This window comes from Pelodiscus sinensis, chromosome 3 (genome assembly GCF_052426305.1).
Source record: "Pelodiscus sinensis isolate ZL-2025 chromosome 3, ASM5242630v1, whole genome shotgun sequence".
In the NCBI taxonomy this organism is placed as follows: Eukaryota; Metazoa; Chordata; order Testudines; family Trionychidae; genus Pelodiscus; species Pelodiscus sinensis.
Window position 1 is genome coordinate 121,466,578 of NC_143054.1, and position 15,504 is coordinate 121,482,081.

Here is a 15,504-nt window from a genome sequence, read left to right on the forward strand (position 1 = left end):
AGTTCGAACTAGGAAAACCTCATTTTACGAGGATTAAGCCTAGTTCGAACTAGCTAGTTCAAATTAAGGGTTGTGTAGCCCCTTAATTCAAACTAGTGGGAGACTAGCCCTCCCCAGGTTTCCCTGCTGGCCACTCTGGCCAACACCAGGGAAACTCTATTGCCCCCCTCCTGGCCCCGGACCCCTTAAAGGGGCACGGGCTGGCTACAGTGCCCATGCCAGGTGCAAGCCTGCCAGCACCCAGCCAGCAGACCCTGCACCTGGCACGGCTCGAGCCACCAACCCGATGCCCCCCAGTCCTCTCCCTCTTCCCGGGACCAGGCTGGCGGCTCCCGGCAGCTTGCCCGGGACCGCAAGAGGCGGGCACCCGCCTGGGCTAGTGCGGACATCGTGGACCTCGTCCACGATCTCTGCACTAGGCACAGGAAAGTGGCCGTCTAGGGCAGGAGAGCTGCCAGCCTGGCCACCCAGGAGCAGGTGTGCATGAAAATCAAGGGGGTCCACTGAGACCCCCGACCCTGAGCCCTGAGCTTACAATGGCCGTCCTGGGTCAGACCAAAGGTCCATCTAGCCCAGTAGCCTGTCTGCCGACAGCGGCCAACCCTAGGAACCCTGGAGGGGATGGACCAAAGACAGTGACCAAGCCATTTGTCTTGTGCCATCCCTCTCCAGCCTTCCACAAACCTTGGCCAGGGACACCACTCCTACCCCCTGGCTAATAGCACTCCATGGACGCAACCTCCATCACTTGATCTCACGTCCCTTTAAACTCTGTTCTAGTTGTAGCCTTCACAGCCTCCTGCAGCAAGGAGTTCCACAGGTTGACTCTTTGCTTTCTGAAGAACAACTTTCTGATACTAGTTTGAAGCCTGCTATCCATTCCTTTCCTTTGGTGTCCTCTAGTCCTTCTTTATGGGAACTAATGAAGAACTTTTCTGTATGCACCCTTTGCACCCAACTCCTGCTTTTAGAGACCTCTATCCTGTCCCCCCTCCCTCTCCTCTTTTCTAAGCTGAACAGTCCCAGTCTCTTTAGCGTCTCTTCATATGGGACCTGTTCCCAACCCCTGATCATTTTAGTTGCCCTCCCCTCTCCCACCCTCTCTCTTCCCCTCTCCCACCTCCTTTTCCCAGTCTCCCCCAGTTTTGTTCAATAAAGACAGATTCCATTTTTGAACACAATTGTCCTTTATTTTGTACATCAAGAAGGGGGGCTAGGGAAGGGTAAGTGGAAGGAGGTGAGGGAGGAATGGGGTACGAGCCCCCTATGGGGAGCACTGGGCTGGCTCTGCGGGCTTCTGGGGGTGGAAGCTCTCCTGCAGCCCCCCAATTTCCCCCTCTCCCCAGATGGCAGCCTGCGGCAAGTGCAGCCAGTCTGATGGCTGAGTGCTGTGATGTGCCCAGTGTGGGCACTCCGGGCACTCCAAGCCAGGAGTGGTTTGCAAGCGGGGCACCCCTGAGAACTGTCTGTCCGGGGTGGGGGTTGGGACCCTTTAAGCACAGCCCTCGGCTAGCCTGAGATAGCATCTCCATGCTCTAAGTCCTCCTGTGATGCCCTGCTGGCACTGTTTCCGGCCATCCTTAATCTCGGTTCAGGGTCCACTTAATGTGGACATGCTAGTTCGAATTAGCAAAACGCTAATTCGAACTAGTTTTTAGTTCTAGACGCGTTAGTTCGAATTAGCTTAGTTCGAATTAACTAATTCGAACTAAGTTAGTTCGAATTAGCGCTGTAGTGTAGATGTACCCTAAGTTACTAAAAATCATGGACTCAATGCAGCCCTTGACTGGTCCAATCAAATATATTACTGTACCTCACCCACCGCATATCTCTAATATCCTGGGACTGAAACAGATACAACTAAGCATAGGCTTTGTTTAGGGCATTCAGTAGCAATCTTGTGGATGTCTCTTGCATGAGACATCTTCTGTGAGTGTAGGAAACTGGATGTCAAATCATCCTTCATTCTGCTTTATTGTTATGTCTATAATGCAGAAATAATCATTAATAAATAAAAGCTTGATTTACAAATTTTCAGTCAGGAAATAATATATGCAATTCATTCTTGGCATAACATGGTCCACACTTCTGCATTTCTCACTAGACCCAAAATATTGTACCATCAGATGACAGAATAAATGAATTGCAAATCTTCTTGGGTTCACAGAGGTAGCATTTTGCAATAAAAAGTCTAAATCTATTACAATTTCACTTCCCTCACTCCTGCTGTACCATGAATAGGAAACATTCTTGACAAAAAACAATTAAATCCCTCTATCCCCATAAAATAAAATAATAGTGCCTCACATGTACATTAAGGAACAAAACATGGCTAGTTTGGACAGAATTATTTATAATCTAAATTCACGTTTCAGTCTACATTTAAGCAGCAACTGCTTGTAAAGCTTCATTTTTAAATTGTTACATTATACATTAGGAACAGCTAAGCGTAAGAAAATAATGTCCTTGAGAATCTATTTGGTATTTGTATAGATCACAGTTTTAAACTGATTTAAAATGGCTTCCTACTCCTACTGGAGTCAATGATAGTTTTACTGTTGACTTCAGTGGAAGAAAGATTGGGGCCCTTAGACTGTACATTTTATAAAAAAAATGGAGTCAGAGTCTCTGCTGGCATAAATTGACACAATTCAATTTAAGTCAGTGGAGCTACACTGATACATACAGCCCAATGGAATGAAAGGGTTAGAATGGCTGCAGACTCTTCACTGAAGCTTACCTACCAGGGTAAGATGTGGTAATGGGAGTGGAGAGAAAATTTCCTTTCTCACCTGGCATATATAGTAGAGATTATAAGAATCTTTCCAAAGACTTCAAGTTTCAGAATCTTTGGAAATGTCAAAGCTCTGGGGTTCCTCTTCATTTCTTCTCAGCCTTAGAGAATTAAAGATCTTTCTGTAGGACCGTCGAAAAGTTGGGCTTGAGAAGCAGTACACGATGGGGTCCATAGCACTGTTGAGATAGGTCCAGCAGATACTAACCTCAAACACATTCTCAGCAAAATGAAAAGATGCACAACTTTCAAAGCTTTGGAGAATATACACAAGCATTCCGCTCAACACACTGGGCAGGAAGCAAACTCCGAACACCACCACCACCGCAATCACTAACAGCATGGCTTTCTGCAGCTTAGGTTGCTTTCTCAAGTCCCCAGGGCTTTTCTTCAGCTTCTTGATGATGCCAACTGTGCAAAACAAAATGAGGCCAAAGGGAACAAGAAATTTCAGAAAGAAAAATGTGACATGCCAGACGCTGTGGAAATCGGCCTTTCCTTGCAGGTGGAAACTGTGGCATTCAGTACAGTTTTTGGATTGAGGAACGAATAGGATCTCAACAGTCACTCCGAGTGCTAAAAGCCAAACCATGCAAGCAATAACTCTAGCATTCCTGCTTGTTAGAGAGCTGGTTCTAGTGGTAGGGTACACCACCCGGAAATAGCGATCCAGTGCCACAGTGGTGAGGAATGCGATGGAGACAGCTTGGGAAAGAGACAGTGCAAAGAGAATTACTAAACAGAGTTGGTTTCTATAATCCCAAGTGTCTAAAATTGTATGCCTGAAAGCAAGGACCAGTCGAAATAGCAGGCAAATGTTCAGCAAGATATCTGCGATGACCATATTGAGCAAGTATACAGCATGTGGCTTCCACACTTTCAATCGGAAATAGAAAATCCACAGAGCAACAGCATTGCTTGTGAGTCCCAGTCCAAATTCCAAAATTAGTAGGATCTTCACGGCTATTTCCACAGACTCATTGGAAAGAGAGCAGCTAGAATTTGCCATTTTCTGCTGGCTCCCGACAAGAACTGAAAAATTGAAAGCCCTCCAGTTTATTTTGCAATTCAAAGCAAAAAAAAAAGTTTCTTTTCCTCCCAATACTGTAATTACTTCTGCATTTCTCAAAGAAGGAAGCATACCACTAGCATCAGGCACTCAAAAGGAAACAACTATTAAGTATCAGTAAATAAAATGTAAAGCGTACTATGCGTACATATATATTTATACATACATATATATGTGGGCATGTACACAAAACCTTGGCCTGAACCTGCCACTCTTGTGAAGCAGAGAGCTCTCTCAACTCCCAGTAAAACTATGTGGCTACGTCTACACTGGCATGATTTTCCGAAAATGCTTTTAACGGAAAAGTTTTCCGTTAAAAGCATTTTTGGAAAAATCGCATCTAGATTGACAGGATGCTTTTCCGCAAAAGCACTTTTTGCGGATAAGCGTCCGTGGCCAATCTAGACGCGCTTTTCCTCAAAAAAGCCCCGATCGCCATTTTCACGATCGGGGCTTTTTTGCGGAAAAGAGTGCTATGCTGTCTACACTGGCCCTTTTGCGCAAAAGTCTTTTGAAAAAAGACTTTTGCCCGAACGGGAGCAGCATAGTATTTCCGGAAAAGCACTGATGATTTTACATGAGATCGTCAGTGCTTTTCCAGAAATTCAAGTGGCCAATGTAGACAGCTGGCAAGTTTTTCCGGAAAATCAGATGATTTTCCGGAAAAACTTGCCAGTCTAGACACAGCCTGTGAGTTGAGGGTGCTCAGCACCTTTTATGTGACTAAGAGTGCATCTACACAGCAAGGCTTAACTCGAAATAAGGTATACAAATTGAGCTATGTCAACTGCGTATTTCAAAATTGGGAGTGTCTACACAGCATTTATTTCGAAATAGAGCACTTTTCCTCCGACTTCCCTTACTCCTCGTACAATGAGGGTTACAGGAGTTGGAGGAAGAAGTCCTCCAGCTTGACACTATTTCAACACTATTTCTAAATAACTGCCTGCTGTGTAGACGCGGGCTAAGTTATTTTGAAATAACACTAGCTATTGTGAAATAATGTTGCTGTGTAGACGTACCCTTAGTGAGAAAATCAGCATCCTACCAGAGAGAGAATTCCATTTTCCAAAGTCTACCACTATGGGTATGTCTATACAACAGAGTTTTGTCAGGAAAATGGACATTTTTCCAACAAAACTTGAGGAACGTCCACACTGCAATTGAATTCTTCCGCAAGAAAATCGAAAGAACAGAAGGGTTTTTCCAGCATTGGTAATTCTCTTTCTACGAGGAAGAAGTCTTCCGAAAGAGCTCTTTCGGAAAAAGGCGTGTGTGGACTGGGAAGAGGGAGTCTAGATGTAGCCTTTGATGACATGTTTCTGTGAGTCTGAGCAATGAATGGTACTTCATGTCTAGTTACTAATTAGTTGTTAGCAGTGGATTAAGTGACATTAATTACTTTGCCTTTCCCAGAGAATATACTGGAAATGCAGTAGCATAGCGTGACATACTTTTTTTCTCCCCTACGGTGCTTAAAATGACTCCTGTTTCTGGAAGTGAAAGTCATTTAACATATTTTTTTTAGAACCCAAATGACATCCCTTCTCTCTCTCTGGCCATTTATTCTCTGTGTACACACACCACATTTGTTTTGTTTTTCCTCAGTATTCTTCTCATAGGTACTGACTGGAGCATGCATGAAAAAAAATTAGCAGATGCCAAAGTCTCCTACCCCGCAGTAACTCCCAGAAACCCGACTGATCAGCTCTTCTCCTTTCCTCCCAGTGCTTTCTGTCCTTCAGGGATTGGCGTTCCACAGCATGCAGGAGGCACTGGGGAAAAAGGGGTGGAGCAGGAACAGAGCTTACTTAGGAGAAGGGCTGGGACTGAGCAGGAAGAAGCAGGACAGGGGCAAAGCAGGGGTGGGAAGAGGTGAGGTGGGGGTTCTGGGGAAGAGTTGGGGTTGGGAGCTTGGGGAAATGGTGGGACTGGGGACAGGCCCTGGGGCTCAGTGGGGGTTGAGCAACCCCTAGGCAAAGTTGGAAGTTGACACCTGTGTTTCTTCTAGTATTGCTCTGCTTTCTTCACAGTACTGACTGCTTTCTCCAAACTCTTCCAGGGTAGCGTTGGGTAACACACTTGGTTGGTGCTTTGGAAGGAGAGAATCAGCCAAATGCCAGTTGCTCTCTTTCCTGGCTGTGTGCATCAGGAGTGTGATTGGAGGGCTCCTAGTATATAGGAATCGAGGCGCTACCAAGAAATGCAAGGGAAAAGCTGTGAATTGCTAGAAAATGTAGATGAGCAGGTGGGGAGATACAGAGGTGTCTTCTCTAATTCTGGACTGCTCCAGGGGATGGTGCAGCACTAAGTTAGAGCATCCACAAGGTTGCCTAGGCTGTGGACTTTGCTGCAGTAACCTAGAGTAACCAGAGCAGGTGCTCCTACACCAGGCGCTGTGTATGAAAGTGGTGGAGGGCTCTTTGGCTCTCTAGTGACATAATTCTCAGAAGGGCCTTGCAGACCTTTCATGCTGTGACAGTTTGCATAAAAGGGCTGTGTCAAGGTCAGAATATGTCCCCAGGCCTCACAATGAGGTACTGTAGGTGAACAATGTCCCTCTTCTGAGAGTCTGCTCCAAGTGTGGAAGAAGATGGCACCACATTGGGAATTAAGTGGAGCAGTCAGGAACAGTTTGTGAGGGACACAACAGCATAGAAGAGACACATGGGTCAGAAGAGGAAGGAATTACAGTGGCTGAAGTAAGCAGCAGGCTGAGGTTGTGGTGGTAGCAGAGAAGAGAGAATGAATTTGAGAAGTGACAGTTATGTTAAGAACATTTTGTGTATGGAAATGAGTGTATGTGAGCACGGGTAGTGGGCAAAACTTCTGCTTGGGGAGATTAGTTCCCCCACCCACCTCTGCTGCCGATGCTTCCCCCACCCCCACTCCACCTCTGCTCTGCCCCTATTTTCACTCCCACTCCACCCAGACCTGCCCCTCCCTACCTTTCTTCCCTCCCCCTCCCTGTTCACCATCTCCCTTCTGGCCAGTTGCTCCAGCATCACACAGTGGAAGGAGGAGTCATCCCAGAAAGTCCCAGTCCCCAGGCTGTGGTCCAGGAGGAGTGCCGCCTACTTCATGAATGAAGCATAAAGGTTTTGGAATTGTAAAAAACCACTTCCTTTCCATCTGGTGATCTCAAAGTACCTAAGCAAAACCCCAAACACCTATGAGGCAGGCAATTATTTTTATTATCCCTGGTTTTTGACTGGAGAAACTGAGGCACAGGCAAATTAAGTGCCCATCTGTGGTCTTTTAAATCAATGGAAAGATTCGCCTTGAGATCAAGCTTTCAGTTATGGGTCCAGTATCACACCAGAAGTCTAACATGGGGGTCATTACTAAACCCTCCAGGTTTTCCCATTTCTAGCTCTACTTTTAACAGTAAGCCTTGCTTCTTCCCTTAAATTGTACTTTCCATTTCTCTTATCTGGAAAGGAAATGATTCTCTTTACAGGGATTCTTAGAGTATATCTACAATACAGAGTTGCTGCTGTTGATCTTCCAGAGTTTGAATTTGCGGGGCTAGTGAAGACATACTATTTTGGACTGAGGGGGGCACTCCAGTTGATGCCAGGAGTCCTTCTTCCACCAGGAGTAAAGGAAGTAGAAGGGAGAGTGTTCTTTCTTCGACTTCCTGCAGTGTGGACAGCACCAAAGTCGAGTTAAAGTACTTCGACTTCAACTACACAATTAACATAGCTGAAGTTGTATATCTTAATTTGACCTTATCCTGTAGTGTAGACATACCTTTAATTACCACATGCATCTGATGAAGTGGGTCTTTGCCCACGAAAGCTTATGCTCCTACACTGCAATTAGTCTATAAGGTGCCACAGGACTCCTTGCCGCTTTTGCAGATTCAGACTAACATGGCTACCCCTCTGATCCTTAATTATTGATTACTGAACAGACTGTGCACACATGTAGTTGTATTTGGGGTACAGTAGAGTCCCCCAAAGGAATATAGTGCAGTGTTTACATTTATTCTCAGCATATGTTTGATTTCTACAGTTTTTTTCAGAAAGGGGCTTCGTGGAGTCTTCTCCAAAAATGTTTAGAATATCCATGTTTTGGAGTCTAATCATGGAGGCTGATGCTTAAAGAACTCAGCTAAGGGGTGCTGGAACATGAGGGGAATCAGGAACCCCTGTGAAATGTGTTTCTGTTTTTCACTGGCTGGCAGTAGCCCAGCTGAATAGGATGCCTCATGCTGGCTGCTGCTGGAGCTGAGAAACAAAGCAGGATGCTGGAAAGCATGGGGGCTTCAGTGGCCAAGCCACTGCAAAATGTGTTTGTTTTTTCACTGGCTACCCGGCCCAGCTATGGGACTCCCCTCCTGCTGCTAGGCCTGCCAGTTCTGAAACTGGAACAACTCAAGTCCAACAAGAGAGGGAGGGAGAAGCTAGGTGGAACTGGAGAGCACTGGTGGCCTCGGGAAGAGCACACAGAGAAGGAGAAGGGGAGATGGAGGATCAAATAGGAAGCGAGGAGGAAATCTGTGTTAGGGGCTGGGGCTGAGTGAATGGAGAGAGAGGAACTGCAGTGGGTGGCAACCGGAGGGTCAAACACCAGTGAGAAGAGGAAAGGAGGAATCTGAGGAGCAGCTGAGTGGGGGAGGGACAATGGAAGGAGTGGAGAGGAAGACCTAGCACTGTCTGGGGGGCATAAGCAGGGGCTGGAGGAGGGAGGCAGGATGACACCCACCATGCAGCAAGAGCGGGGTAGAGGGAGCAAGATGTGAGAGAAAACTCTCAGGGTGGTTGGAATGTAGCTTTATATTGTAAGTGAAATACAATTTACTCTTGGGGGATTTATGTTCTGAATTAGATGGGACCAGACTCCGAGGCCAGGTAACAGTCAGTTCTAGCCCTTGTCAGTAACATGAAGATCCTTAACCCTTCTCCTTAGTGAACATAATGTTCATGATCAGTTATCGATCTTCTGAATGAATCCATTGGTGCTTTAGCATGAAATGACACCACTGGGACAGCGTGACCGGATTTTATCCTATAGACCAGATACATTCTGCAGAGCTCTAGCCATAAATTGAATTTCATTCTCCTAGAAACAGCCGTAATAACAGCACCGGCAACTGAAATGCCTCTGTTAACTCACAATACAGGAGCATAGCTGGTGGCACTATTACCCCACCACTGAGCCTCAAGCCAGACTACTGGGGCCAGCCTCTAAAGGAAGAGAGGGTATTTCAGTTCCTGGTTTCATTCATTCCATTTTTGCTTCAGCTGAGAGTGTTAACAAAGATACCAACTGATGGTCTGTGCAGTGCCCTCTAGGAAATGGTCTGAGTGAGATCCCACGTTTTCCACAGTCTGACAAAACATGGTGATACTGTAAAAATATTTGATCTGCGTGTACGAGGCTATAAGTGCCATCCTGCAGATGAGCCTCTGTTCTAAGCCTTCTGGTTCCTCTTACTGACAGATGTTAGGCTTGCATGGGCTGTCAGCTGCCTAAATTCCGTCATAGTGAGTGGGAATCACAAACCCTGTAGCTCTGCAAGTACATCTTGTTATACTATGCCCTTGATGCACACTAGTCAAGAATTCAACATGATTGAGTGGAAAACCTCTAGCAACTAGCCAGATGTTACAGCTAATTATTTGTAGCGTGGGAAGGCACACACTGCATGGCTAAAATTGTAAAATTTGTTTCAGGAGGTAGTTCATTCAAAAAGACACTAATTATCTGTTAAGATTTAACTGTGTGCCATGCAAATAGCATTGAAATAACAAATCATTTTAGCTAACTGGTGCTATTGAAATTCTATTACATTTTATATTAATAGGCTTTAATTCTCATGAAACTGAAAGCCAGGTTTTTAAAGTAAAGTGCATCATGCTTCATGTTTTAAGTTATGCATACAAGATGCATCCTATTTGTCTGTTGCACTCACCTGTGTGCTACTTAGAAGTCAGGGGTCTGTCTGGCCAAGTACACATGAAATTGCCTAATTTACATGCACACATCAGCTATTTGCACTCAGAGAAATTAGGCATGTGCTAGAGTGTGTGTGCAGTTATATGGGTCTAGCTTTGGAAAACAGGCCCCAAGTTATTTCTATTTTGGAAAAAAAAAAGTGTTGCTATGGGTGTATTGGTTATTATTTAGCAAAGCAAACTTGGTTATGTTACACTTCCCTTTTACAGTAAATTGAAAACATTCTCCTCGCTTGTGGTTGCACAGCATAAAAGAGCATAAGAGTTTAAGGCTAGTATTTTCAAAGGAGCCTCAAGGTAACATTCAGTAAGGGGGGTTGAGTGCCGAACTTCCTTAGGTTCATTTGAAAATTCCAACTTAAATGTATAGTGCTTTTTAAAACTAACACTAACAGACATCAGAAACATTACAGGCACAGATGGCGTGTTGTGGCACAGTATCTGGGCACTGAGTGTTGAGTGCCCCACATTCAGGTTAGAAGTTTGCCACTCCATGGGGCCAGAATGTTAAAGACAGTGAAGGTACGTCTCCACAGCAGGGCTAAAGCTGAAATAAGCTACACAACTTGAGCTATGTCAATTGCGTAGCTTAAGTTGATATAGCTTATTTTGGCTTTTGGCACTGTCTACACAGCAGGAATCTGAGGTAGAGCACTATTCCTCCAACTTCCCTTACTCCTCGTAAAATGAGGGTTACAGGAGTCAGAGTAAGAAGTACTCCAGCTTGACTGATGTTATTCCGAAATAACACTGCTGTGTACTTGTAGCCTAGATGTGCTCATACTGACTGTCCCTATTTTGTATTTCTGGTGGCTGGTTACTCTTTAGGAAGGTCCCCTCACTTCCACTGAGAATGTCTTCAATCCCTTTTGGGACCCATTGCAAGGTCTTTCTGATTAGTCCCATTTTTATATGATGAGCTGGCCTAGAAGGCATGGAGGGCAACTGATTTTCTTTGCTTGGGGGTACTTTGTGAGTACCTTTCAAGTGACAGTGAGTTATACTTTGATGTATGTGGTGTTTAATAATTATGGGTATCTAACTGGTGGTTGTGGTAGGCTTGGTTTAAACATTAAAATAAATATTATAACAACACTCAGTATTTTACCATTTTGGCTGAATATCAAAACACCAGTAAACATGGAAAAAAAATCAGTATTTTAGTATAATACCTAGTTAGCAAGAGTTTTCTGGTTCAGTACTGAATTACTATACCAGACTCATTTTTCTCCTTTGTTTGTTATCACAGGTTTTTCAGTCTATCCTGGCACACCTTCTCATCTAGTTGCCATGATGCCAACACTTTCAAGGTTTCCTGCTGCTTTATTTCCTGTCCAGCTCCCTTCAGAGAATTCTCCACAAGCCCAGAACCATGTACACGTACAAACCAGTCCATCTGTAACACAGACTACCATTCAGAGAGGTCCCCCAGCATCCTCACCCAATAATAGCTGCTCTGAAGCCTTAGGGGAGCACCCACAACCTCCAGTTCCAGGTGGGGAATTAAGGCACTGAAAATCTGCTCCCAATTTTGATATTGCGCAAATCATGAAAGCTAAAACCCATATGATTTTGATGGTTTTTGAATTTATAAACTTTTAAAAAAAGTTTTAAACTAATTTTCCCACTGGGTTGAGATGGTGGCACTGCTGTTTCCAGTGCTGAACTGAGAGGCTTGTTGATGTGGAAGTGATATAGGTGGAACAGAAAATAAACATTAGATTAAAATAAAAAAGTTGAGTGTCAGAAAGTAGGGAACATGGTGGTTTTCAGGGAGGAGAGGCTAAGAAGGAACAGATTGTCATGGCTTCCAAAGGTGATAGATGTGTCTGCTTAGCTAAGGAGGAAGGCTCTGTGTTGGCATCTGTGTTTTCACAGAGGCAGATGGCCTTGCCGTAAACAAGTAGGGATGGAAGCTCCTGCTTGGCTCTTTTCTGTATCACATTCTGTGCACTCATTTTCTATAATAGTATTTCTCAAACTTTTTTGATACCAGGGACTGGGTTGCTGTTAGGGAGATGTCAGGGACTGGCACTGGTCTGGACACTGGTTGTTGAGAAACACTGCTTTATAAGAAATGTTGAGGATAAGAAAGAAGTAAAGCCAAAGCAAGAGAAAGTGAGAGTAAGAACAAGAAATGGGAAGCCAGGGAAAAGATGAGAGAATGTATTATGTAGGGATGGAAGGGACGCAAAGAACCTTTGTGCTAGTTTCCTTTAAGTGTACTGCATAGCAAGACCAGCTACAACACATGGATATGGTTTCCTCTTACATTGGGAGATAGGGATGTTAAGTTTAGATTAATTGGCTAATAGAATAGTCGATGCAGTTTGCATCAACTATTCAATTAGTCAATAAGGGCACCTCCATCTTTGAAGTGGTGCAACAGCCTCAAGGCTATTGCTGCTCTTCAAAAGCAAGAGTGCTGCCACTTTGAAACACCTTGGGGAGCCCGGCGACAAGCTCCCCATGGTGTTTCAAAGCGGCGGCACCACTTGGTATCTGGGGTCAGCTGGGGACTACATGGGGAAATACAGCTGGGGAAATGCTGCGTGCAGCCCGGGTTTCAAAGCAGTAGTGCCATGTGGAATCCAGGGGTCTGACCCCAGGCTGCATGTGGAGCTGCCTCTTTAAAGCACCTCCTCTTCTTTTCCCCCACCCCCTTGCTGCCTCTTTCTGATACAAGCAGCGGGGGGGGGGGGGGGGGGGAGCAACTAGTCGACTAGTCTTTCACATCCCTAGTGGGAAACACTAAGGGATACAAGCAGCAGGATGTTTAAGCCTGTGCCTGACTTTAAACATGACTGGTTAAGCATATTTATGTACTTTGCTGAACTGGGGCTTAATGGAAATTATGATGAGTATGTTTTGTTAGACCCTTAAATTGAAAACTGACAGCTAGTAGCATTAAAATGTATATAAACTACAAATAAAAAGGTGTTTCTCTGACTATAGGGAAAGAGATCGAGGCATTATCTCTAAGTGCCAGAAGCCCCACAAAAAAACTTTCCAGACAAGATGCTCAAGAAGAGGAAATCACAGCAAGGGAAGGTGAATTACAGGAACAGATCCGAGCAGTGTATGCTTTTGTGCCACTCTGAAAAACTAAATTGAAGTGCTGTAAGAGAGAAAAGCAACATGCTAAGCAGTTTTGGGATGGGGTTATGAAGAGTTTTTCCTAATAGACTGCATATTGTTTATATTATTTTTTCCTCTAAGTTTGAAAATGGTAGAGCTAAAGTAACTACTATCTGAGTTTATTTTGGCACTGTTTGTAAAGCCAGACAGGTACTGTGAGGCAAGGGAGGTAATATGGTTACACAGCAAATCAAATAGCAGAACTGGAACTTGATCTGTGCTCTCCTGGCTCAGGTTTTACAGTATATATAGTCAGTTTTTACTATATATATACATATATATTTGTTAGTCTCTAAGGTGCCATCCTGATCATGTCATTTAAACTCTTTGGGCTTCATCTTCATCTGGCATAAATTAGCATTGCTTTAGTCACTGCAAGGTACTGAGAGGCAAGGGAGGTTATTTGTTAGTCTCTAAGATGCCACAGGACTACTCATTGCTTTTAATGTAAGTTATTTACCAAGAATCAGATTTACCAAACTGGTGCACAACAAAATACAACAGAGATTCACAGCTTCTAGGAAATGAGAGGTCACAGATGTGGCCTGTGAGTCACCATGGAACAGGACAAACCTCCCTCCCGCCCCCCCCCCCCATGACCAATGACTTGGAGCATCCATGTGGGAGGGACAAATTCTCCCACAATGGACAGACAGATAAAAGAACCACTGGGAGGAACAGGGTTATGATTACTCCGCCTTATGATCAGCTTAACTTTATGACTAGAGGCCCAGAGGCAGTGACTAGAGCAATGCTAATTTATGCCAGATGAAGCCCAAAGAGTTTAAATGACATGATCAGGGTTACACAGCAAGTTAAATAGCAGAACTGGAACTAGATCCGTGCTCTCCTGGCTCACATGCCTGTACCCTATGCACTGGGCCATATTACCTCCCTTGCCTCACAGTACCTGCCTAGGGATTAGGTCATGCTGGTTTTCTAAAAATTCCGGGTATCTGGGAGTGGGGGCAGGGAGCCGTGCAGGGCCTATGGGGCGGGGGAAAGAGGGAGAGCGGAACAGGGTCTGGGATGTGGCCTGCTGGTAGGGGCATGAGCAATGGGGTGGGGCAGGATGTGGCCTGGTGACGGGGGGTAGAAGCCAGGGGGGCGGAGATGGCGGGGGCAGCCTGCCGGGGATGGAGCTGCGAGGGGGCTGACCTGTGGGGGAGGAGACCAGGAGGCGCGGGGGTAGCCGGGCGGCCTGGAGCTGTGGGGGGGCCATTGCAGCCATTGGGCCCTCCCCCAGGTACGTGCTGCATGCACATCTGGCAGGGGCGGCGGGGAGCGTCTGTGGAGCAGCCTGGCTTAAAGCACCAGTTTCCTTCTAGTTTCCCGGCTCGGAAATTTGCTAATTTCTAAAGTTTTCTGGATAGTTAAGTGCTGGATAGCACAGGTTTTACTGTAGTAATATTATATATAATTTGTTAGACTCTAAAGTGCCACATGACTACTCATTGTTTTTAAAGTTACAGATTAACACAGCTATCCCTCTGAGACACTTACATTAAGTAATTTAAGCTAAATAAAACTAGTTATTAACCTCCATTAAACATTTGCAGCTGCTTTTTCTCTAGGAGCAAAATACTCTCCATTGTTCAAAACTCGGGTAGTGAGGCTTGACACAAGGGTTGGGATGTCTGTTGGAGAGGAAAATCAAGGTGTGTCTATAGGGCTTCAGTAGCACTTGCTGTATTTATGCCACAAACAGTGGACACTAGTTGCCAGCTATGTCATATGTGTGAAACAAGAAGTATCAAACATGGGCTTTTCTGCTCCTTGATCATAGACTTCTGTGCCTTTAGCTAAAGGAATAATTCTCCGCTGTTTGACACTAGTATTAGGCTTTTATCAAAGAGACAACATACCAGTTGTAGTGAGTCTTGCCAGTTGGTTCAGTATGGAGGGTGGGAGGGGGCAGTTTACACGGGAGGTGGTTTTTTTTTTCATTTGTTTGTTTTTTAATAAAACCTCCTATTACAAAAGCTATGTGCAGCTCTTCTTGCATCCATGTAGTAGGCCAGCCAGTAGGAGGAGACATAAGCACACATACTTCAGGAGGTTTAATTCTAGCCAGCAGAGAGCAATGTTGTCCAATATACACACTAGCCAGTTAATTTCAGTTTTAGCAATCAAACACATGTCAATTCAGTTTCACTGTCCTCCTTTGTAATCATTAAGGATTAGTGATTCTTAAGCTCTTTTGTGAATCTCAATCTTCCAGCTAAGTTAAGGTTAAAATATTCCAGGAAGCATTTTCAGATATTAAAAAAAATGCTAGAAGTTATAGAAAACTTGACTCAAGGTCTTCTCCTAATGTCCTTCCTCCCTGTTGTTTAGATGAAAGCCCACTAAAGGAAGAGGCTTGTCCTAAAACTTTGCCTGCCATTAAAGAAGAAGAGGAAGAGCAAAATGATGAACAGATTCCCCTTTCCCCTTTTGGTGTAAGAATGAATGCAAGGACTAAAAACTTGGAAGACAGGTAAGGAAAGGGTTTAGTTTGTCACTTACAATGATGCAGACGAAACTGCCAGTGTACGCCA

General features: G+C 44.7%; 2 protein-coding genes across 2 annotated transcripts in view; one reads left to right on the plus strand and one right to left on the minus strand.

The window, feature by feature from the left end:
* The window catches only part of LOC102452998 (uncharacterized), a 69,400-nt gene that overhangs the window by 14,185 nt on the left and 39,711 nt on the right, over positions 1–15,504 (plus strand). Inside the window, exons 4-6 of the mRNA XM_075924635.2 lie at positions 11,076–11,321; positions 12,782–12,877; positions 15,302–15,443. Coding sequence (XP_075780750.2) covers positions 11,076–11,321; positions 12,782–12,877; positions 15,302–15,443 — 484 coding nt within the window. The remainder of the gene's footprint in view (positions 1–11,075; positions 11,322–12,781; positions 12,878–15,301; positions 15,444–15,504) is intronic.
* Positions 1,218–4,108, minus strand: GPR31 (G protein-coupled receptor 31). The gene has a single exon (XM_075924634.2). It carries the CDS (start codon positions 3,933–3,935, stop codon positions 2,835–2,837), a length of 1,101 nt encoding a protein of 366 aa, XP_075780749.2. The 5' UTR covers positions 3,936–4,108; the 3' UTR covers positions 1,218–2,834.

Bases quoted from the DNA above. Each gene is read 5' to 3' on its own strand.
- GPR31 (XM_075924634.2), bottom strand. From the start codon at position 3,935: ATGCTTCCTTCTTTGAGAAATGCAGAAGTAATTACAGTATTGGGAGGA.